General features: G+C 35.8%; 1 protein-coding gene across 2 annotated transcripts; it reads right to left on the bottom strand.

Annotated features, from left to right (window-relative positions):
* Window positions 1-457: 457 nt before the first annotated feature.
* On the bottom strand, window positions 458-20,595 carry LOC121424384 (caveolin-3-like). 2 transcript variants are annotated; one of them, XM_041620051.1, is made up of 4 exons: window positions 19,918-20,595; window positions 2,904-3,038; window positions 1,210-1,360; window positions 458-654 (listed from the first exon to the last, which is right to left on the bottom strand). In XM_041620051.1, exons 1-4 carry the CDS (start codon window positions 19,987-19,989, stop codon window positions 458-460), a joined length of 555 nt encoding a protein of 184 aa, XP_041475985.1. In that variant the 5' UTR covers window positions 19,990-20,595. The 2 variants fall into 2 exon arrangements, with proteins under 2 accessions (XP_041475985.1, XP_041475984.1); XM_041620050.1 differs by lacking the exon at window positions 19,918-20,595 and adding an exon at window positions 9,216-9,552.
* Between the last annotated feature and the right edge of the window lie 5,242 nt (window positions 20,596-25,837).

The following is a 25,837-nucleotide window of genomic DNA, read 5'->3' as shown; positions in this document are numbered from 1 at the left end:
TCACTAGTTCTTCCACGAACGTCCTCCTGTCAATCCATGCATTCACTAGTTCTTCCACAAACGCCATCCTGTAAATCAATGCATTCCCTAGTTCTTCCACGAACGTCCTCCTGTCAATCAATGCATTCACTAGTTCTTCCACGAACGTCCTCCTGTGAATCAATGCATTCCCTATAAGTTCTTCCACAAAATGACAAACGTCATCCTGTGAATCAATGCATTCACTAGTTCTTCCACGAACGTCCTCCTGTGAATCTATCATCATTATTATGATTCCTTGTTCTTCCTCCCATGTGCGTCTTCCTGTCACTCCATTTTTAAGGTTCCCTATGGTCTTCCACGAACGCCTCTCTGTAAGTCCACTATTAAATTTCCTAGAATGTCCAAGTACGTCTTCCTGGCATCTTGGAATCCTTCTCAGTCCTTCCACCACTTTCCCCGTTCTTCCAGACATCTGCTATACGTGCTGCGGGGTGTGCATCTGTACCTTGACGTTGCCTAGGAGCATGCTGCATGATTCTGTGATGGGATTACAGAGGGCACGGATGCAGGTTGCCCATAGGCTTCCCACCCAGTTCAAGATGAAGATCCATACTCTTGAACACGGTACTACCCACCAGATGTGACAGAAGGTCAAGAAGGCTAGTTGAACTCCTGTAAATGTAAACGAGGAAACATTAAAATGAGGGAATTAGCAAACTACAGAAGGATGTTGATATCTGGATAGGTTTACATTGTTTTTGCCGTTTACATTTTAACCGATAATGTTTTTTATGAAGGGCAAAAAGCCCGGCAAAAGGAAATCTGAGGGGAAAATAAATGAAATAACGTGTATATATCAGACCAGTGGTGTTCCATGAAAGATTTAAGTTTGACTTAGAGTCGCACTTAAATCTTTGTCAAGCACCAATCAGGTCTAGTGCAATCATCGGTCTTGGTTCTTTGGCATCGATTGACCAATTTCTTTGTCTTAGCAATTATGTTTTGCGGATGAAAATGAATTCGTACTCGGACCCATTTCATGAATGCTTACAATATAGTAACTCTGCAAACTATTATAGTCATGATATTATCTACCATATTGAGTTTGATAGGTTGCTGAGCCATGTTACCAGGGTATTTATTACAATTACAAACTTACAATCGTGCTAATGAAACGGCCCCCTATAATACAATTTTCGAAACACCATTAAGCTTTTTGGACCTTACCACAAATGAGAGCTAGTGGAATGGCTAAGGCTGCGGACAGGAGTCGATAACACCACATCTTCGATTGGGTGTAGACAATGAAGCTGGTCGTCCAGACTGCATCGAAGCTCTGCTGATGGTCAGGTTCCGCAAACACCTCCTCAAAGCCAATCTGACAGAAGACAGTCGTAGGGTCGTGGTTTAATGGTAGAAGGAAGATGTAAGTAAGATCATGGTCCATGGTAAGATGGGGATGTAAGAGAATGGGGTTGAGAAAGAGCAAGACATTCGTTTTGAGATTACGTTGACCGCCTCGATTCGACTTATTAATAGACAAGTCCACCCCAACAAAAAGTTTATTTGAATAAAAAGAGAAAAATCCAACAAGCATAACACTGAAAATGTCATCAAAATCGGATGTAAAATAAGAAAGTTATATTTTAAAGTTTCGTTATTTTCACAAAACAATTATATTCACATCCTGGTCGGTATGCAAAATTAATGAGGGGACTGATGACACCACTCACTACTTCTTGTGTATTTTGTCATATGAAATATCGAAACATTCAAATTTTCTCCCCGTTGTCTTTTGAAACAATGAAAGTTTTATTCCTCCCTGAACATGTGGTATTATCACCGTTTTAGCATTTTACGGTTCAGTCAAGTTGGGCCTTATTGTAAAATCTGTAAATATTGCAATATTGTATGATTCAAACAATAGAAAGCAAAAGAAATATTGAGTAAAGGGTGTCATCGACTCTCTCATTAGCATGTCACTGATTTGTGCATATTACTGTTTTGCGAAAAATAAGCGAAACTTTGCATTGTTTTATTTTTTTTCTATTTTACATCCGATTTTGATGAATATTTCATCGTTATGCTAGCTTGGTTTTTCTTTATTTTTTCTATCAACATTTTTTTCTCTATTTTTCTATATTTTCTCTATCAACATTTTTTTTTTTGGGGGGGTGAATTTGGCCTATAATGTTAGAGTCACACCAGTGAAACTGACTTCAGACCAGTCACAGCTACTACGTTATTAACAATGTCCTACAATCGATCAGTTTAGAATATATAGGTTTCCTAGGTGTGACTATGTGGTTTAATAGTCCAAAATACAGCCAATCAGCTAACCTCCAGCTAACAATGCTCATAGTATTATTGAAAATTATTATACATGTGTAGCCTCCTTTTGTATACTAACTTTTCATTACGAGTCATTTTGGTTTCAACTGTGGAGATGTCGACTCATACTTGTCCCATATTACACACTGTAAAAACTGTGGTGTTAAAACTGACACCAATTGGTGTTAATAGAGGACCACACCCTGAGGTGTTAAAATTACACCCTAAAGATTGAACATAACACCAAAGAGTGTAAATGTAACAACCAAAGGTGTTGTATAATAACACCTATAGGTGTAAAACTAACACCAATTTAACACCGGTGTAAAATAACTGGTGTGGTCCTCTATGTACACCGGTTAACACCACAGTTTTTGCTGTGCAGCCATGACCGAAGACGTGGTTTGATCCATTTCCACCCCCTTCTCCTTGACGATTCCGATGTACAAAACCTTCAGATCACTTTTTTATCCGTTTAACTGATCTTGATTCTGATCGTGTAGTAAATCATTTTTTATTTGAAATATTTGCTTCTACGTCTTTTTCTGGCTTACTTGTTTTATTTTCGGGAGGGGGATTTCGAGTCTTACCCTGACGTGTGACGTCATATTGATGGGATCTCTGTTGGCTAGATTGAGATCCTCTACGTCCTTGACCATGTTGGCTTGATGAAACTTAGGTCCGCCGTTGGTGTCGCTGTTCTGGTTTTGTTCATTCATCAAAGGCTGGACGAAGACAGAGGAGGAGGAGAAGAAGTAGAGGAAGAAAGAGAAATAGAAAAAGAAGAAGGAAAACGAGAAGGAGAAGAAGAAGAAAGAAGAAGAAAGAGAAAAAGAAGTAGAAGAAGAAGGAGAAGAAGAAGAAGGAGAAAGAAGAAGGAGGAGGAGAAGAAGAAGAAGGATGAAAAGAAGAAGAAGCAAAAAAAGAAGAAGAAAATGAGCAGGAAGTGAGTAGATAAGATAAAGGGTGAGAAAAGATAGGAAAGATGGGAAAGAACAAAAATAAAGAGCACATATAGTGAGTGATGAGGCAAAGAGAGAGACAGAAAGAGAAAACAAAGCAACATGTTTTATCAGCTGGTTGCATTGTGAGCATAAAATTATATTAGTCATTACGTCTCATGATTATTACATGTGAGGCTACTAAAGGAAACAAACATGAAGTCAATTAGCTTGGGATGATAGTATCATAATGTTTTAATGAATGAGGTTTACAAGAGGAACGGAAAATAAATTACGATTTTGCATTGTTTACGGATTATAACCAGTAATGTTTCAAAACCTTGCAAATGTTTCTGATTAAATTATACAGTTTTTGTTAAATAGTCATACTTAATTAAGGTCTCCACTTATTTGATGCAGCTTGTTCATGTAGCGGCCTGTCGCGTTCCGTTCTTGTAATTGATTGGCTTGTATTTATAACATTTAAAGATATTTTAAAGATTGTATTAATATGGCATTTATTCATTTTCTCAATTAAGGGAACCTTCATTCATTGTCAAGTTATGCTTCCCAGGAAGATTCTCATTTCATTTCATCATGCTGTCTTACACAATTCACCTTGCTTTGTAATTTCAATCAATCAATCACACACAGCAAAAACTGTGGTGTTAACCGGTGTACATAGAGGACCACACCAGTTATTTTACACCGGTGTTAAATTGGTGGTGTTAGTTTTACACCTATAGGTGTTATTACAACACTCATGGTTGTTACATTTACACCCTTTGTGTTATGTTCAATCTCTAGGGTGTTATTTTAACACCTCAGGGTGTGGTCCTCTATTAACACCAATTGGTGTCAGTTTTAACACCACAGTTTTTACAGTGTAGGCTATATACTATTGAACAAATAGACGCATTTTCCGCCAAGTCATTGTTATACTCTTGATTTATACCCCCCCCCCCCCCCGCCTTCACACACACCTTTGATAAGTAGGCCTATAGTTCATAATACATGTAATGTTCTAAGACTTTGTCGTATTGGCATATTTTTATTTCGGGGCAGGGGGGGGGTTGGGGGACAAGACGCATAAAACTTTTGAATAATCTCGAAACTGAAGGAACGATGAGACCGAGCTTTTCATTGGCAAGCTTTTGCAATTTCTGAGGTGAGATTGGCGGAATTTGTGAACACTTTTGGCGAATTTTGTGAAAATTGTCTATAAAAGATATAAGTTTTCGAAATTTCTGGGCGGCAACATCCCTCTTGTAAAACCGCCTTGTGTTTCATTCCTACAACAAAGTAACCTTATGTCGGCTTTAAAAGTTTATATATTATGAAATGGAAGAATATATTTACAAAACAAATTTCAGAGCAAATAAGTTCAGAAAGAAATGGTTTCGTTTCAGAAACTTTTTCGAACAAGCTGGCAATCTGTCTCATTAACAAACATAATTATTACCAGTGTTTATTTCTTAGATATATGTATCATTATTTTTCTTGCCAAATCGTTTGCTTTGGCTGTGACAACTTGATTGTATAATAAGTCAGTTTGATTACATGTCTATGTATTATGAATTATGTAAATACCATATTTATTTACTGTTTATCTGAAAAATTGTAAATGTTTATACAGTGTAACTATGCTTTTTGAAAATAAAGAATCCTGTGGAAGGGGGAAATGAAAAAAAAACTCAAATGGCTCAAATGCGAGACCACTCTAAAACAGAACATCTGGATTCTTAATTCTTTTGGGATTAAATCAAATTATGAATTTATGTCAATCTAAAAGGTTTGTGTTTAAAAGCGAAATAGAATTCCAGACGAAATTAGTTACATAAAGAACAATAGAACGATTGATCGTCGACACAGAATTGACAACAATGCTTCTTTTTTTGGTTACTTGAATTCTGATGATTTCCTTTAGAAATAATATTCCTACAAGGTCAAGTTGATGATCATGATTAAAGGGTGATGGTGGTGGCAAATTAAATTACTCACAAGACCTCGTCACGATGTCCAGATAGAAAATAGTCAATTTTCTTTCTTTCTTTTTCATACGCCATCTTTAATCCGTTCCAAATCTCAATAATACGGAAGTGATTATTATCAAATATGTTTTCCGTCTGGTTGAATGCATGACGTTTGCCCCCTATGCCTATCTCATATCCCCTTCAATAATCTAATAGGTCTATTCATCAATAATATTCAAACTGAGTGTTTACACTGTAAAAAATGAAGTGCTAATTTAGCACTTACAGTGCTTGTAAGCAACAAATACTTGAGAATGGGCAAAATTTTCATCACACTGGATAAATAAAAATGCCCAAAAGAAATGCCCAAGTTGGTTGGACACATAATTACCCTCATGGAGTACTTTTACCCAATATTTTCAAGAGTGTACGAGTGCTGATTTTCTAGTTCAAATGTAAACTTGAAAATCAGCACTCGTATATAGTGCAGTCACTATACAAGCACCGTAAGTGCTAAAGTAGCACTTCATTTTTTACAGTGTATATACCATAAAACTTTTCATCGTCAGGTCATTTGCATAATGACGTAGGTCCCCACGCCACGGCGCGCCGTCCCAACTCTTCAATGAATCTGATAGGCCTGTTCACCAATAATATTCAAAATAAATGTTTTCCATTTGGTCATTAAAGGTCAAGTCCACCTCAGAAAAATGTTGATTTGAATCAATAGAGAAATATCAGACAAGCACAATGCTGAAGATTTCATCAAAATCGGATGTAAAATAAGAAAGTTATGACATTTCAAAGTTTCGCTTATTTCTAACAAAATAGTTATATGAACGAGCCAGTTACATCCAAATGAGAGAGTCGATGATGTCACTCACTCACTATTTCTTTTGTTTTTTATTGTTTGAATTATACAATATTTCAATTTTTACGAATTTGATGATTAGGACCTCCTTGCCTGAAGCACAAAATGTTAAAATAATGGAATTCCATGTGTTCAGGGAGGAATGAAACTTCATTTCACATGACAATGACGAGAAAATCAAAATATTTCATAGGCCTATTTCAAACAATAAAAAACAAAAAGAAATAGTGAGTGAGTGACATCATCGACTCTCTCATTTGGATGTAACTGGCTCGTTCATATAACTATTTTGTTGAAAATAAGCAAAACTTTAAAATGCCATAACTTTCTTATTTTACCTCCGATTTTGATGAAATTTTCAGTGTTATGCTTGTTGAATTTTTCTCTTTTTATTCAAATCAAGTTTTTGTTGGGGTGGACTTGTCCTTTAACTTGCATTTATCCCCACGCATTCTCAACCACTTTAATTAATCACATAGGCCTATTTTTCAATAATTTATACTGCACAGATGGTTCGGAATTAATAACTTACTCAATATTAGTCAAAGAATGCACTTAGCATGTAGTGATGTCATTTTTTTTAATCTACACGTTAGAAATCCCATTGGTAAGGAAGTAATTATTGCGCATATACCATAACATATTTTCAGTTAGGTGGGCTATCTTTTAATCTCCACCCTAGTCGCCCACTTATAAATTTTATCATATACCCTTAAAGAAACTTTGAAAAGGAAAGTTTCATCAATAATAGCACTTACAAATTCTATTATATCGGGAGTAATGTACAGATGTGACGTCATTTTGGAACTTGGAATAATTGAAACTGATATATATATCTACCGAAATCGAAGCTGTATGTGATCGAGATTGCATTACACGATGTTAATGAAGTCGGGAATCACATCTTATAATAAAGACAAATTTGAGGGGCGTGTATTTTATGCAATTGAATATGACAAATTGAATGAATAACAAACATGCACCATTTCGTTCCTGATCACACTACATAAATCAATACATTGTCACATCGACGATTAGTAATTTTGGAGAATAAAATGAGAAAAGGTAACTACAGTTAACCTTTCTATTTGCATTGTACATATATGTTAATCTGTCAAAATCATGCTACTTTTTAAAACCATTTGTACCTGGGACTAACCCGCGGCCCCTTTGGCGGACATTAATTTCTATCATGCCATCATCATAGGCGGCGGAAGCGAGGGGGACAGGTCCCCCCCCCCTAAAATTGAGGTGGGGGACGGTCCCCCCCCCCTAATTTTTTTGATGAGAACCTTTTTTTTCTTTCTTTTTTTTTGCTTGTCAAAAATTTTTGGTGGTCCCTCCTAAAATTTCATGTGGACCCCCCTAATTTTTTTTTGTCTTCCGCCGCCAATGATCATCATGATCATTTCTTTTTTTGATTTCTGCAACTTTTTCATAAACACGTAAACAAAGAAAATATATGCAATAAACAGGCTATGTAATAAAATACTTGAAAAGCAAAACAATGAAAAAATTTGTATTTTCTATGACATAGATTAAACCATATTGCATGGGCTGCCACTATAAGCATAGCTTGACTGCGTGATTGCCGTGACAAACCCTGGAACAATGTCACTCTGTAAAGAAATCGATACATTCGTGTAAAACAAAAACAAAACAAAAATCACTATACCAAAACAACATTCCAAATTAAACAAAATGTGAATATTTCGTGACGAAATGATTTCAGCAGAGCAAGCAACAAGATGAAAAGATACAAGACGATACACAGTGGACCACAAAAAGGAGAAGGATGATGACGGGATAGGTGGAGACGATGATGAGGAGGAGGAGGATGATGATGCTGCAGCAGCATAATCTGTGATGGTTGTATACCATCAACACTATCAGCAGAGAAGTGGATGTCAAAGCCGGATGAAGAAGCAGCAGTAGCGGATTTTTTTTTCTTTTCTCAAAGCTGGATACATACTTTAATGACCGCTTCGTTCTCTCCTTCATCTCGCTTCCGATATGTCCGACTTGTCCCCGGTTCTTCGGTCAAAGATCCCAAAGAAAGTGCCTTTTTTGGAGTCCCCTGCAACTTTCCTCCGACTTTCTTCCCCCCGTCGTTCGTTGTCTTGGATTTGGGTTTGTTACAAAACTTCCACACCTAGATAGGAAATGGGACGGAAAATGTACAAGAAAACGATATCATGCAAGGGATGATTAGTGGGGTGTGTTAAGGATGGATAGTTATAGGGGCGTGGGTCAATAGGTGTATTTGATATGATATCTTTTAGCCATTCGAAAATTATTCCTTAACACCTTCTAACAAACACTTCACAAACTTTTCAACGCGTTAGATTGCTTAACTTATATTGCATAACAATCAGATATTATTATGTAGATCTGTGGCCGACCTTTTAATATCGTCACCATAAAAAAAACACGTTACCAGGCTCGAACCTCTGCTTTTCATAATTTGGATTACAAGCACATACCACAACGCACAATTGAAAGGCAAAAGGACATAAAAACAAACATTTTGGAAACACAAATAACTCGCCAAACGTTTTAGAAAACCGACATATGTTGTCGTGCTGATGTGTTTTTAAGAAATTCAATTTTATGATTTCATATTAACATGTTAAAAATTTAGGGTATGTTACAAAAATAGAGCAGTGACTTTCGTTACCATAACGAGAGATGCAGGTAAGTTTCGAATTGAACGGGTTGAAGTTATTCTAAGTGAAAGATTTTGATAAGTGTTTGTCAACGATTTAGGTTGTGCGAGCAAATATTCATTTATGTCTGGCTTATAACTCATTCATGTCATAGCAGTGGCAAGAAGATAATTATCACAAAGTAACATATAATCAGGAAAAAAAATGAATTGTACCGGCCATTCCCTGACAATTTATTTTAGTGGTGCCATTGTCGGTTTGATAAGACGGAGTGGGCATTTTGTTTATGGTTCAAAGTTAAGGATGTTATGTAGAATTTTAACCCAAATAAAATAAATTTGATATGTCTAAAATGCATCATATCAAGTCCACCATATTACCTCACTTTTTTGTTATAAATAGATGGCAACATGCATCCACGGGTACTGGTGCCCCCGTGTCTAATACGTACTTGGTTTCCGTTCTTGGTAAAATTCATGTATATGTCCATTTTGTAAGGTTGGTTATAAGGTCCGGTGGGCATGCAACTGGATGATCTATGATCTGCCGTCATAGTCCCGTTAATCCATAGTATTTACACGCACATTGCAGAATCCAGGTGCCATCAAACGCGTCGGGAACTGTCCCTTTGGCGTGAGGCAAGAGCAGGTTAAACAGAAGACGACTTTCACCACCGATCACACAAACACTAAAAGCTTCCTCTCTTTCTCCTTCTCCCAATTCTCTAATCGCGTGTTGTCTTGCCAGGGCTGTTGTCCAAGAAAAAAAAGTACCAGCCAAAACTGTTGATCGGAGCCTGCAATGGCCGAAGTAGTGATTAACGCGAGGAAGGGTTTTAAGGGGCCACCGTATTCTACTATCATGACCGTTTTGATTAGTCACTCATACGTTGATGATACATGGACGAAAAGGAATTATAGGTCATGATTATTGTAGGCCTATTCGTCAAAACGACCATAGCTGCATGCTATTTCTATATATAAATTGTAAAGATCTTGCTTTCCGTGTCAAAATGGACTTTAAAAAATCGTTCTTTTGCAAAACCTCGCTGTAGAAAATAATCGTTAGCAAAATACCTGATCAATTATCCTTTAGATAAAAGGGGTAATGATCGTCCCATCTGTCACTCCCCTTCTCTCACCTCCTTTGATTTTCAATCCTCCCTCCTTTTTCACTCCCCGTCTCTCTCTAAAAGAAGACCTTCCTTGTCATTACCGAGGATTTTACAGCCATGCCCGGAAGACAAAACAAAAAGAAATTAAATTTTCAGTGAGGAAATATTAATATGAAGCTCAAAATAAATATATTCCACCTACTGCCCCTTCCCCCAAATTAGATTTGCTTATATGAATGGCATGATTATAGGAGCCTGTCAGGGCTATACAATTTTTAAACAATGGATTCGTCTTGACCTGAATATTTTCTAGGTCACATCATAGTAAATGCATTGTTTTTTCTTCTAATCGTACACCTGCTCAGTCTTCAAAGGTAACCCGATTAAGATATTTATATAACATAGTTTGCCTTAATTTAATTTAATTAAAACTTGGAAAGACTGTTGAAAAGTCGATTGTTTCTCCCTTGCAGCACGCAATGTACAAAGACGTAGCACCACCGCGTACTAATACGAACAGACGCGTGGAGAAGGGAAAGTTGTCCTCCCCAAGATTATGGGAGGGGTGCTATGGGGTGGGGAAGAACATCATTCTGCTCTATCCAATGAATTTTGAAGTGAACAATTTAGTGAAAAATGTATAAACTCACTTCTATTTTGTCATTTTTGAAATAATTCAATCTTGATGATAAATTCAACGAAGGCCATGTTTTGATGATAAATAATCACAAAAACTGCCACCTTTTCTTCTTTTTCATCACTCGTTGCACTCGCTCAGAGTGGCATATTTTTCATACAAGATTTGTCAAATGAAAATCTGACTTCTAAACAATCCACCATATCGTAATAGACTAAGTGATATTATACCAAATGGATTTTAGACGAATAGATGAGACTAAACTGGAAATGAAACAAAATTGTATATGGGCTAAATATGGCAATTAGACCAACTGGTGAGTAGACGAACTGGTTGAAGATGAACTAGGATTACACCATGTGGCATGAGAACAAAAGAAAATGTAGACCAAGTGGCAATTTACCCCGGGGGGGCCACTTCCATTCACGAGTGGATACCATGCGCGTCCATGGGGTCTCGAAAAGCACCCTAAATACGTAATTTCCATATTCTGAAAATGCACCCCTTAACAAGTATTGGCGTGTGAAACCCCACCCTTAACCAGTATTGGAAACAAAGCGATACTCTTGGCAAATATTCCCTGAAATGAACCCCTAAACAAGTACAGGAATGTTTTATTGTTACGGATCCTTCGGTCGTCGACTTTACCTTATTTGGTTTAGTACGACCCCACCTACTACACCTTAAGCGCGACTCTAAACACGAAGTTTTGGGGCAAAAAGGACATCCTTTATAAAACATTTTAATTTTGTTTTATCATCCCCGCAAATTCGACCCTAAACACGTAATTTTCCTTGCGAAATAGATACCCTTTTTTCATTATTTTGTGTTTTTGACACCCTTATCACGTTACGTACGTAACGTGCCCTTTCGTGAAAAAGACATCCTTTTTACGTGTTTTTTTGGTCGCGCATGGTATCCACTCGCCAATGTAAGTGCCCCCCCCCCCGGGCAATTTACCCAATATATTACAGCATAACACCAGACTATAGCCGCACCTGCAAAGCGGGTATTCGGTGTGTAGAATGGGGTCGGGGATTACCCTTCCTAATCGTTCAAAACTCCATGGAACGACAAGCGATTCATTAACGCAGCTATACCCAACGACGTTATACGACTGCCACACCAGTGAAACCGACTCCAGACCGATCAAAGCTAATATACGTTATTACGAATGACATAACATCTGTCGGTTTGGAGTCGGTTTCATTGGTGGGACTGAAACATTTATTCTGAATGGGATGACAAATTCACGTCATTTTGACCCACATTGTCTAGGTGTGCCTTGAGAGCAAGCTTATACAAACCTCGCTATCATAGATCCCTCTTCTAACGCTGAGGCCCCTGCACAAGTCATGTTCTATAATTATCAACCTTTTTACGAGAAGCGGCATGAATTAATTAAATATTTCACGTTTTCACACTCGGGATATTACACTACTACGACTCACACATTTTTTTTTCATTTCTCGTAAGCTCATTACACAACTACGCGTCAAATTTGTACAATGTGTGAATGTATCTCTCTGTGAAATGAGAAAAATTTGTACCAATGATAAATCATTTAACAATAATATAAGCAAGGAATGTCAATCGAGGTCGATTAAAAAATATAAACTGATGGAAGCAATTAAACTGAATATAAAAAATAGAAAGCCAAATATTTTGTTATTTAAACGAAATCGGTTGAAGAAAAACAGATATCATTCGATTTGTTATTTGGAAATATTCTATGAGTGTCATCATGAACAATGAGTGAGTCTAATTTCTTTTTTTATCATAAGAAATCTTAATAATTGAAAAACTAATGTCGTGACCCCGAATTGATGTTTTAAATATGACTTGAAGCAAGACTACAGGGGTGAAGGGGCGACCGCCCCGCCTTTATGATTTTCAGTTAGTGAAAAAAACAGGGGGAGAAAAAGATAAAGGAATGAAGAGCACAGAAAACAGAGGTATAGGTTATGTATCTCTATATTACCCTTGTAATTGAATTTGAAAATAGATGGTACCCCCGCCCCCATCCAAAAACTGTCGCGTCGTCCTTGACATGATAGCTGGATGTAAAGTTGACATCATAAATTTGAATAAATAGATAAGATAATAATTGCTACAGGTGTAAAACATTTAGTATGGTACTCCGCAGTTGGGTAACGAGCCGTAAGGAACCATCTTTTTCAAAAGCCGAGAGTTAGAGAAGCGAGAGAGCATTTTTTTTTAATAAATGAAAATATAATTGTTTTGGATAGATTTTGACGGACATATATTCAGAAAAATATAAATATTTCCAATTTTCCTTTCCGTTGCTTTCTTTTCCGCCCCCTTTTTTGTTCATGATTTTTGGGGTGGGATGGGTGGGGGTCCATGCATTGCCACCCCGAGCCCACCCCACCCCCTTATTTTTACGCCTGTGATACTTGGTTAACACCACTTGTGGAATTTTCGCACTATTTCTTTCTTTTTTTTTACAGTGATATAGGAAATGAACGTTTCGCCAAAATCCCTGGTCAAAGTCAATCCAAGCTCCCGGCTCTAACACGCTCGTTCACCCACTCTCTGTATGCAATGCCAGTCTATCTACTTTCCCAGGAAGTATTAGCTCAATCAGCTCATTAAGACTTACATTCGGTAATTCACTTCTAAATTGGTCCCAAATTTTAATATCATACTAATCGTCCTGAAGAGGAGTGTATTTGGGAAACTTGAAATAAGAGGGCAAAAAGTTCACACACACACACACCCTTCAAAATTATAACTTAAATTATTATCTTATGCGACCTCAAAGGTAAAGGCGTTAACATACAGTAAGAGTGTAGGATGGTGAGAGGTGCCCCCATCTTTTGGTAATGATTGTGCACTCCTTAAAAAGGGATTTGTCAAAATTACAAATCCGCTGGCGAGTCCGACGGTAAGTATTGATCAAATTCAACAAGAAACTCTAACCAATGATTTGGTTAACTCTGACCATTATTTCTTCATCAGGCACAAATTTTATCACTGACACAATAGTTATTTTTCAAACTCTTTTAAAGAATGTATCTTTAGTGTACCTCTTTTCGCTGCTTCTCTTGCCTTGAAAAAGATAAAAGTTATTGAAACTGTCCAGTATTAGGAACCAAGTATGTATCATAATGACATGGCCTTAAATATGACATCACTTGAAAGTTGAAGAGTAAAACTTACCACGGATTTCGCTTTAAAATTAGAAATTAATGAATGGCACAAAAACTGGTTACCTCCACTGAAGAACAAACGCTTTCAACTTACGACATATAAATAAATATAAGGAGATTCCATGTAAAACAAAAAGATTTCAGAATAGTGCTCTTCCAAGTCTGACAAGATTATTAAACAAGTACCATGGTAAATAAGTTTGCAATTGGTGTGATGAATGTGCAATATTTTAAATCCTTTTTAACTCCATTTTTAACTGCACAAAATTACGTGATTTTAATTTGCATATTCATTGTTAATAATTTTGATTATTTTTATATATTGGCATTGTGTATACATGTACAATTCAGTCTGTGACTGCCAATCATGCTTTCTTCAAACCTGAATTGAATTAAATTGAATATAAAAGGGTAATTTCAAACAGAAAATTATATGACTGTTCATTCAGATATTGCGTACAATGGTGTAATGAGCCAAAAAATGAAGAGACACGAAATGGCGCTCTTTTTTTCTCAAAATTCCCGAGAATGCAAAAAATGACATTTTATAATTGAAAATCTGACTTTGTAATATATTTTTTGGTTCTAACTTAAAACAAAATATTCAAAAAGTAGTATAATGCCTCACCCTTTCGATTTTCTTTCGTTCATTTTCCCCTTCCTTTTCTCTCTCTTTTTTTTTTGGGGGGGGTCAGTGTCCCCAACTCCCCATCCCTCGTTATTTATACGCCAGTGCTTGCGGATCGGCTGAGAAGGGGGCATGTCCTCCCAGGACCTTACACTAATTTCTCGTATGATAAATAAAACATGCCCTTGATTTTATTGACTAAATTTCAATAAATCATATTTTTTGGTCTTTAAATCAAAATGTCGCCAAGATGACTAATCGGTCATGGATTTATTAATCTCTCTAGGAGGGGAGGGTGATAGGTATGGGCTTAGTTAAGATAATAACTTAAGATCTGTCAGTGACAGGTGTCAAAATTCGCCCCTTTGATAATCCATCCAGATTTTTCAATTGTGAATGAGAGAGAGAGTTATCAATTAGAAGCAAGCGATAAGAGATATTATGTAAAAAGAGGCCCTTGTAAATATCCCTTTCTAGTTGATTTACTTTATTATTCATCATCATTACCACTATCATTAAAATTGTAATTTTCATTATTATCATCGTTAGCATCACAAGAGATACTAGTAATGATTACAAATATATTATTTTATATTGAGTACCTTGTTAGGTGTTTAAGGCGCTCCTATATATTACCCGGCTGCGCCCGGCTAAGCTAGGCGTTCATAGCGCGCACTGCTTTTTAAGGAATTACTTCCTACCGGTACCCATTTACCTCACCTGGGTTGAGTGCAGCACATTGTGGATCAGTTTCTTGCTGAAAGGAATTACGCCATGGCTAGGATTCGAACCCACGACCCTCTGTTTCAAAGTCCGAAGACTAATCCACTGAGCCACAACGCTCCACATAATACATGATAATAATAACGGTTGGTCTATATATTTATTAAAGATACCATTGTTATCATCTTTTGCTTCCGCTGAAAAATGATAAAGAAATCTTTATCATACGTTCTATGACAATAAACAGAAAATAACAATCGACCACTCTGACCCTTTGGCGCCCCATAGTATGTTGGCTGACACCCCATTCAAAGACTGATGCCAAATGAGTGTGCTAAATAAAGCTTGGGCAACAAAGATTTGCTTCTAATTTTGGAATAATTGAAAAAAGGTATAAACCAAGTTACTGTTATTGCCTGTGAGAATATAAAGGGGTTCAATGGTGATCTACCTGTATTTTAGGCAAGCTTAAACTGTTTGTCAAGTACACAACGTTTATATAAACTTTACACAACTAATTCACATGCATGTATTATATTGTATCTATCAATTAAGATACTTGTTTCTTTTAAGTAAATCTAGAAATTTGAGTTTGGGTACTTTAAAATACACCTTTTACGTCATTTTTATCTTACCTTATCAACAATTCGTCAACTGTCATTTTCAATTTTATCATCAGTTTACTTTCGAAATCGTCATCAGAGTCCGAAGGAGAAGCAAAGGCGGATTGAGCCAATAATAGGGGGAAACATGGACATGCTTTTATTCACGAGTGAGCAAACAATAACATTCTTATAGATACAATGTTTCGGGGGATTACTTTTTTATTTTAAGCTATAATTCCTATTGTCCGTCAATTTGAATAGTTGTCTTCTGAAACCATGCATGTCCTTTGATCATACATTTATATATCATTCAGATGGCAGAATAAACGGTTAGCGAGATGTGAAACTTCTTCATAGGACATCAGCCCTAATGTCCCCCCCCCCCCAGCGCACACACGCACATGCACCAGACATTGGTAGGCGCGTAGGGGAAATTGTTTGTTTGTTTATTTTACGATTATTTAAAACACAATACATGAACATAAAACATAAATAAATAACATAGATGGCATCTATTGAAATAATTCAAGTGAATTGCAAATGATTACAATTTACCGATAAATAATCGAAAGGATGGCCCATGCCAGTGTCATTAACATAATATGTTCTTATATGGGGTCAGTAAAAACATTTTTAAAAAAACATTGAAAAAAAAGAAAATAAAAGGACAAAATACTACATATACATAACTGAATGCATCAATTACCTCCCCCCCCCCCTCCACAATACAATTTATCAGACCAAACCGACTCCATCTTCCCCCACCCACCCACCTACCCCCACCCTCATCGACCCGACATCGACACGGGAAGATAGGGAGGCATGGGTACTACACGTTTTATCTTATACAGGTACATCCGTATGTTAATGGTTGATGTGACGAATCGATATACCATGTATACGAAAACTAATTTTGTGTGTTTAGCTTTTGATTGATCATATAAACTTCCCCCTGTAAGTTTCAGTTGCACTATACAAAATCATGTATTGCAAACACAAGCAATAAAACATGCTAACCATCACACACGCAAATCCAGACAACTCTTTTTTAGACTTTAATCCTGCCCCCTATAAATCTACATTATTATTTTTTTTCATGAAATTGACATTAAATAAGAACATAAGAACAATAAAACACAATGATATCGAAATTCATGATTCTGCGCGGATAGCTGACATATTCAATCAATATTTTTCACAGATCGGAAAAAAATCTAGCCGACAATATACCATTAACACAAAAGAAATTTACCCATTTCACTCACCGACCAAATCCTAATTCTCTTTTTCTATTACCAGTATATAGGAATGAAATAATAGATACAGTGAATAATTTAAAAAACAAAAAGAGTTGTGGTCATGATGGTATTGATAATATTTTATTAAAAAATGTCATAGAATATATTGTTGATCCTTTAGTACACATATTTAATCTATCCTTAATCAATGGCGTCGTTCCCGACAATATGAAAATATCTAAGGTAATACCTGTGTACAAAAAAGGAGATAAGAATAATGTATGTAACTATAGACCGATATCTTTATTGCCTACTCTATCAAAGATTATAGAAAGAGTAATATATACAAGACTATTAGAATTTTTGAATAAATATAACATAATTTCTGACTTTCAATTTGGATTCCGCCAAAAGCATAGTACTTCTCATGCCACTCTTTCATTTGTTGAAAAAATCACAAAAGCTATTGATAACTTTGAACATACAGTAGGTGTTTTTCTGGACCTCTCCAAGGCCTTTGACACTATAAATCATGAAATACTACTATACAAACTTGAAAATTACGGAATCCGTGGAAAGGCCTTGGAGTGGTTCAGGAATTACCTAATAAACCGTAAACAGTTTGTTCACATAAATGAACACAATTCTTCTCTACTAAAGGTTAATTGGGGTGTTCCTCAAGGCAGCACACTGGGCCCACTTTTATTTTCGATCTATGTAAATGACATTCACAATTCTTCGACAATGTTATCTTATATTCTTTTTGCAGATGATTCAAATGTACTTTATTCTCATCCTAATCCCGATATTTTAGTCAATATATTGAACATTGAACTGGAGAAGCTAGTACAATGGATAAGATCTAATAAATTGTCAATCAATGTACAAAAAACGAAATGTATGCTTTTCAGCAATTCTTTAGATAAATTACCATACGATATTAAATTGGACAACGCTGACATTGAAGTGGTCACTACAACAAAATTTTTAGGTCTGATAGTAGACAACAATTTATCTTGGAAAACACACATTGATTTTATATGCCGTACAATTTCACGCAATATTGGTGTTATAAATAAGGTCAAGTTTTTTCTTCCAACTTCCTCCCTAAAAATGCTTTATTCAACATTAATTTTACCCTATCTAAACTACGGGATAATTGTCTGGGGAAATACACATACATCATATCTAGAACGAATATTACTTTTACAGAAAAAGGCATTGCGCGTTATTTTTAATATGTCCTGGAGATCCCACACAGACCAATTGTTTATTGACAATAAAATCTTAAAAGTAAAAACATTATATCAATATAACTTGGGTCAATTTATGTATCAATTAAATAATAATATGCTACCATCAATCTTTGATTCTTCGTTTAATAAAAACAAAACTATTCATAAATACCCTACACGTCAATCCGAGGAATTTAATTTTCCTCTACCCCGGACAATTCTTGCCAAATCCATCTTCACTTTCGAAGGCCCTCGACTTTGGGGCACTCTTGATAATACTATCAAAGATTCCCCAAGCCTAAATTCTTTTAAATTTAAGTTGAAAAAGTTTCTCCAAGATACTCGTTAGTTTTTTTTAACTCTTCATCACTCATACATTATATTTTTCATATATACTCAGCACTACGAGCTGTGAAATATGATATTTTTCGTTTTCCTGTTCTGTAAATTCGCCTTGAGTGTTGGGGCAAGAATCTGGAGACCACTGATCTTGCTATTTTCTCTCATTTTCTATTTCTTTTTATTTCTTTTAAATTATTCATTCAGATAGATTTAAGTTCAAATGTCTACTATGTTGGGTTTATGTTTTGTTTATATTCTTCATACGTGTGTTATAGGAGGCTGCATCCTACAAGCTTCGCTTTTTAGCAGCCTCCTCCGTTTCCGACCTGTTATCTTGATTATTATACATAATAAGTTTCTTTGTTTTATTGATTATAATTATATCAAGATGTATGTAACAAAACTATTGTAAATGTTAATGATTGTTGGAAATGGAAAATAAATGAAATGAAATGAAATATATCCATCTCCTATACGTGCTTAGATCGTGTTGATTGATGTCATGTTTGTATTAAAGAAAGAATGTACTTGAGGCGCTGTAATCTTTAAATCAAGAGTAGAGTCCCAGAATTGTGTATTGCTATTATTATTATATTGCTTAAAAATGCATATAACAATGGAATTTTATGCAAGAATTGTCCTGAATTAACTAACCATAATATAGTATACTTAAATTCAACTTGCAATACAATTAGGCCCCATGTATGACATAATAATACAATTTACTTTTCTGTCTTCTTCAAATTATGTTACTTGTAATAATGAACTTTTTTAGCATTTGAGGGCTCTACAATAATGTTATACATGATAGGTGTCTACTATGAAACTATGGAAAGATGTCCGAGAAAATGAAGAACCCTGATCGTTAGAAATTATAGCCTATTCTACAACACCACAGAACCTCCTTTATAATAGCAAAACGTATTTGTTGGTATTTTTCTTACAAAATATATTTACATCTTTCATTACTAATTCTAATTTAAATGCACATGTGTAGTTATATAGACTTCCATAAACTAAAGCAAAGCCCGATTGTTAATATTGTTTGCCCATCTAAAACCAGGCATAGCGACAAATAATACGACGTCATGCAGCACGTATATATAGCCGAACTTATCGGCAATTGTGATTAGAATAAATAAAAAACGTAATTTACCGTACTAAATGTTTTATTTAACTTGAATTTATATATAAATGCAAAAATATGAAATAGGTCCTCATGTAGAAACTGCAGCGGATGCATCATTGCAGGATAAAAGGGTACCCCGATGGAACTTGTGTGACTCGTTACTCGTGACCTTACAAATCATACCATTAAACATGTGCATGCATAAACAAACAAATATAAATCAAAAGGATAAGAGGAAATCAAACAGATTAATTGTCAACACGGATCTTCAATTATAACCATGGAATGTTTACGGCACGTGACACTAATTAAGGTAAATGGTTACTTACCACTCCTCCCGATTCGTGCGCCATGTTGTTGTCAATGTCACCGGCAGGGGTTGCATAGATATCCATATCCATACCACTCTATTGTTAGATGGTGCAGCTTGAAGAGTTAGGTAGGGGAGCATAGGGGTAATCAGTTGCCCCCCTCGACCGAATTCACCTGTCGCACTTCCGAAAAACCGTTGCCCCTCGATGCCTAGGGAATTGATGAGCAATCGGTGGGGGTCATCTAATATAGGGCAGACCTTTCAAGTGCACTGCTTGGTCTCACAAGAACACCCAGTCCTACATTTAGATTATAATTTCTTATATTCTTTCAGGACTTGAATGATTCCACTCTCCCCATCGGTGGTCCAAAGTTAAACTTCTATTCGCTAAATCGAGATGGGTAATGTTCCGTGCTCTTTTATCATGATGACCGGTTGCTTCACCCAGGATGACATCCCAATTAACTTTCTCCAAGGACTATCCGATGGTTATGTAATTAAGTCTCCTTCCAGGTTGTCCTTTCCGAAGGCACACTCTTCCACCAATATCCTTGGTTCCATCCGTTCAAACCTACAACCTAAGTTAGCTCATGCTTTCCTCTGCTTCTTAATTGCAATCAATCAGCTTGTGAGGGGGTTGTAAAACTTTCATGTAACTTTGCAGGAATGATTGTCCCCCATTTTCTCCAAGGATTAGCAACCGCGAGATCAAGGTGACATGCCGAGTGCCTGCCCCTGACAGATGCGAAACAACATCAACAACAACAGTCATTCTTGGTCATGACCGCGTTATAGATTTACCCTCTTTATGAATAACCCCCATCAATGCCACGGAAACTCTACCTCCTTGGAAACAGGAAGGGGTTACATCCACGCCAAACCCTGGCTCACAGACAAGACATCTTCCATGAAGGATCTTAAAGACGACAGATCAGAGAACTTTCCTCTGAAAAACTATTTCTCTTGAAAACTTGTTTTTATTAAACTCGATCGCGGATTGTGCCATAAAATCCGGTTCTTCCACAAATGCAGGTTCATACGTTTACATCAAACTAAGATTAATCGCTTGACCATTTTTTGGCAAACATCTTCATTTTCATATGTAGGAGATTGGTCAAAGTTGGACTTGAGCCGACTTCGGATATGATACAGTACTATTCATGAGCAATATTGCTAGAAGTGGTTTTTGCATTGTCCACAATAGAGGCCCTTGTTTTAAAGGGGGGATTTCATCATGACGATGCTTTATTGAAAACAGACAAAATAGAAAAAAATATTGTTGAAGGTTCGATGAAAACCAATGAAAAAATTAAGAGAATTGTGCGGTTTTTTTTTGTTTTTTTAAGATTCGAATTTGTGACGTCACGCGAGCACCTGCTCTAAAATTATAGAGGGTGATATATTCCTTAAATCCCCTTTTTTAATGGTTCATGACGACTGTTTTTTTTTATAGTAGCAGGTATGATAATGATGACTGATAAATGCACAAGTAAGATCATTTTCTCTTCTTTTTGTTATAGAAAACATGGGGTGATACCATTTGACTTCCAAAAATTCAAACTTTATAAATCCATCACTATAATAGTTCACTATATTTTAACTGTTTAATGGATTTCCACCTGATCTTCACCGATTTTTTTTTTGGGGGGGGTCTCCTTTCATTACACAAGCTTAACGTAAGGGGAACTTCCCCTTTAATAGTTGATTAATCCACTAAATCCTAAGTTGACCATACTACATAAATACAAGTGAAAAATTGGCAAAGAGTAATGTACTATATTTTACCCTTTTTAAGAAAAACGTGAGGTTAATTCTTGCATTTAGTTGGCTAAATGTCAAAGAAAAAGACCAGCATCAAATCGAATTTCTTTTAATAAAAGACGTAAATGTATACATATCAATGGAAATTTGACGAAAGGGGGCAATATAGATTTTTTTTGATGAATTACGTATGAAATTAATAAAATGAAATATATCACCACATAATTGATTATGACGAACACCCAGAACGAAGTTTTATTATATAATGGGGCATTATACGACGATATAATGTTTTTTGTGTTGCATTTTTTGAAAGAAAGATTTTTTTAGAAGAGAAAAGAGCAAATGAGAGAGGGAGAGAGAGAGAGTAGTCCCATGTCTCGTCACGATCTACTGACCAAATTTTCACTTGATATTAACAATGTTTTAGTGACTTCTTTCTTCAACAAAGAGCCACAACTTTCTTGTTCCTTGTCCCAAACTTTCAAAGTTCTGTTTTCCTAGTATTGTTTACAATGTTTAGATTTTTTGTCTTTGTCATAATCTTTTACGGAAAGCGCATCCTGAAACTGTGGTGACCTATCTTTCCCCATGGAATGGGGGGCAGTGGCGTACCTAGGATTTTCCACGGGGGGACAAAAACGTCCACCAAAAAATTTAGCAAGCAAAAAAAAAGGTCTTCAATCACAAATAAAGGATTTCGTACCAGAAAAAAAATAGACAAGCAAAAAAAAAGGAAAAGGTCTTAAAGCTCGTCAAGGGGGGCAATAAAGGTCATCAAGCTCGTCAGGGGGAGGGGCAAAAAAGGTCTTTCAAGCTCGTCAGGGGGGCAGGGATACAAAAACTTTGCATGGGTTGTGGCTCGCCCGTCCCTGCCCCCCCCCCCCGTAGGTACGCTAGTGGGGGGGCTGTCAGTAATATTTTGCCCCTCCTGACACAGATTCCCAGCTACGCCACTAGCTGCTACTCAGTATGTTGTTCAAGAAACATAAAAAAATAATTATGAGGCAATTCATGCAAGGGAAGGTATTGCTATTAGTCTCTTATTATCTTTCGCCTTTGAAGAGAAACTACATTCACAAACATTAACAAACTTTATGAATGTTATTTATAGAATGATGGTGGTGATACCTGCTATGTAAGGTACATTTTTCTATATCTCGAGGGGAATGCGAGCCAGCAGTTTCCTCTGATAAAGACAGGAGATCTGGAAAGAGACATTTCCCATCTATGATAAAAAGTGCTTTTTATAGAAATTTATAGAACCAATATCTTTATATAGTAGCCATCCCATGTCAGTCAACAGTGGTAGAGCCGGGATTTCTTAGAGGAGGGGCCAGAAAAGTCAATTTTTGGTTAAAAAAAATCTGACAAGCAACAATGAAAATAGTCATGTTACCACGCTTGCGATTTTCCAATTCATTTTGTCCTTTTCAGCAGACAAACAAGCAATACAAAAAATAACGTATCATTAACAGTTTTCCTCTAGGGTGAGTTGGACCCCTCCCTCTTCATCCGTCATTCTTAATGAATCTTAGACTTTAATGATTAGCCGAATTAATGTGTGGTTAATATTTTTGTGTAAAAACTGGTCAAAATTAAACTTTTTATTGGTGAGAATCTACCAGAATTCCGATTAATTTTTAAACATTTTTCTTGGTCGGACACAATCATCTTCACAAATTGTTAGTTCTTTTGACCAACCCTTTTTAAAGTGTTAGGATAACTCTACGGTGCCTGAAAATGTTTAAAATTCTTGAAAGATTCATCCTCGGTCTCCTCTAACTTACGATAGCATGATTATGTTTGACTAATTGCCGCTGATATGTCTTATGAATATCGAGAAAGATATGAAGACGAAATGTTAACACACGGAAATCAAACAATAAAATGACGAATTTATCTTTTCTCTCTATTTTTGCTTTTATTTTTGGGAGGGCATGCTGTGTTAGAAACTTTGAAATGATCTCATTATTACACAGCAAAAACTGTGGTGTTAACCGGTGTACATAAAGGACCACACCAGTTATTCTACACCGGTGTGAAATTGGTGGTGTTAGTTTTACACCTATACAACCTTTTGTTGTTACATTTACAATCTTTGGTGTTATGTTTAATCTCTATATAGGTGTAATTTTAACACCTCAGGGTGTGGTCCTCTATTAACACCAATTGGTGTCAGTTTTAACACCGCAATTTTTTACAGTGTACTCGCAAGCATTAAGAGGCTTCGGAAAACTTCGGGAGTAATTCCCGGAAGATGACCGTCGATTACTAGTAATTAGAGTTGTCAGTTTAAGAACATGGATAAAGGGAATAAACCGAACTATTTGCATCGATTTCTCATCGGATATGAAGGGTCCTATGAGTGATTAGAATGTACCACCCAAGTATTTAGCCAGCAGCTTGAGGCTTTATTCCTATAATCGTGACTCATCATATCTCATATTTCCTGTCGGGTTGCTGTATTCCCGGGGTTCATTTTGAAGAAAGAAAAAGGAAACAAGGGCAAATGAATTGACAAGTTGGTTATACGCAATGGCATAATAGCGAAGTTGATTGCAGGAGAGGGGCTTTTGATTATTACCATTATATTTATTAGTGTTGTTATTAGTAGTAGTAGTAGTAGTAGTAGTACACTCTAAAAAAATGAAGTGCTAATTCAGCTCTTAAAGAGCGTGTATAGTGACTGCACTTCGGAGTGCTGATTTTTCTCGTTCAAATTTGAACTAGACAAATCAGCACTCCGAAGTGCAGTCACTATACACGCGCTTTAAGAGCTGAATTAGCACTTCATTTTTTAGAGTGTAGTAGTGGTAGTGGTAGTAGTAGTAGTAATAGAGTAGTAGTAGTAGTAATAGTAGTAGTAGCAGTAGTAGTAGTAGTAGTAGTAGTAGTAGTAGTAGTAGTAGTAGTAGTAGTAGTAGTAGTAGTAGTAGTAGTAGTAGTAGTAGTAGTAGTAGTAGTAGTAGTAGAAGTAGTAGTAATATTAATGCTATCATCATTATCATCATCATCATCATTATTATTATTATTTTATTATTATTATTATTATTATTATAATTATCAATATTATTATTATTATTATTATTATTATTATTATTATCATCATCATCATCAATATTATTGTTCTTATTATTGTTATCATCATCATCATTATTGCTGTTATTAGTATCGTTATTATTATTATTTCTAGACGAGTAAATACCACAAGTCGGAACTAGTTGGAACCGTTGACCGTCCAGCTACCCCCTTCCCTTTCCCGGACATTTTTAAAGGACAAGTCCATCCTAACAAAAAAATTTAATCAAAATCGGATATAAAATAAGAAAGTTATGACATTTTAAAATTAGGCTTAATTTCACAAAACAGTTATATGCACATCATGGTAGGTATGCACATGAGGAACTGATGACGTCATCCACTCACTATTTCTTTTGTGTTTTATTATATGAAATAGGGAATATTCTATTTTCTCCTCATTGTCAAGTGAAACAACGATTAATTCCTCCCAGAACATGTAAAATTAGCATTGTTTAATATTCAGTCAAGTTGGTCCTTATTGTCAAATCTATATGAAAAATGCTAATGATATTGTATAATTCAAGCAATAAAAAAACATAATAAATAGTGAGTGAGGGACATCATCGACTGTCTCATTTAAGTTGTGCATATTACTCTTTTGTGAAAAAATAAGCAAAACTTTACATCCGATTTTGATGAAATACGATTGCTAATATGAAGTTTTTCTCTATTTATTCCAATCAACATTTTCCCGGGGTATACTTGACCTTTAAGAATGAATAAGAAATAATATTTGATTTGATTTGATTTATTGTTTTCTCCATCCATAACATTCGTATAATGCATTTTTCATAACATAATGAACATAATATGTTAGCATTTTTGGCATGAATCATAAATAAAAATTACTAAAAAATAATTCCAGACAAAATTTATTAAATGATATGATATTCACAATTTGCAGGAGAAGGATTTCATCATAAGCAGATTGCTTGAAGAAAATGACAATCCCAAACTAAAACTAATTGAATTAATTAATACATTTTCAAAGCAGAATGGGCATATATTTTCAAATACGAAACATCAAAGCAATATTTTAGTATGAAGATGAAGATGATAAAGCTGAGGGTGACGGTGATATGATGATGATG

Source organism: Lytechinus variegatus, chromosome 11 (genome assembly GCF_018143015.1).
Source record: "Lytechinus variegatus isolate NC3 chromosome 11, Lvar_3.0, whole genome shotgun sequence".
Lineage (NCBI taxonomy): Eukaryota > Metazoa > Echinodermata > Echinoidea > Temnopleuroida > Toxopneustidae > Lytechinus > Lytechinus variegatus.
Note: the sequence above shows the minus strand (reverse complement) of the source record. Positions and strands in the feature narration are given on the sequence as shown.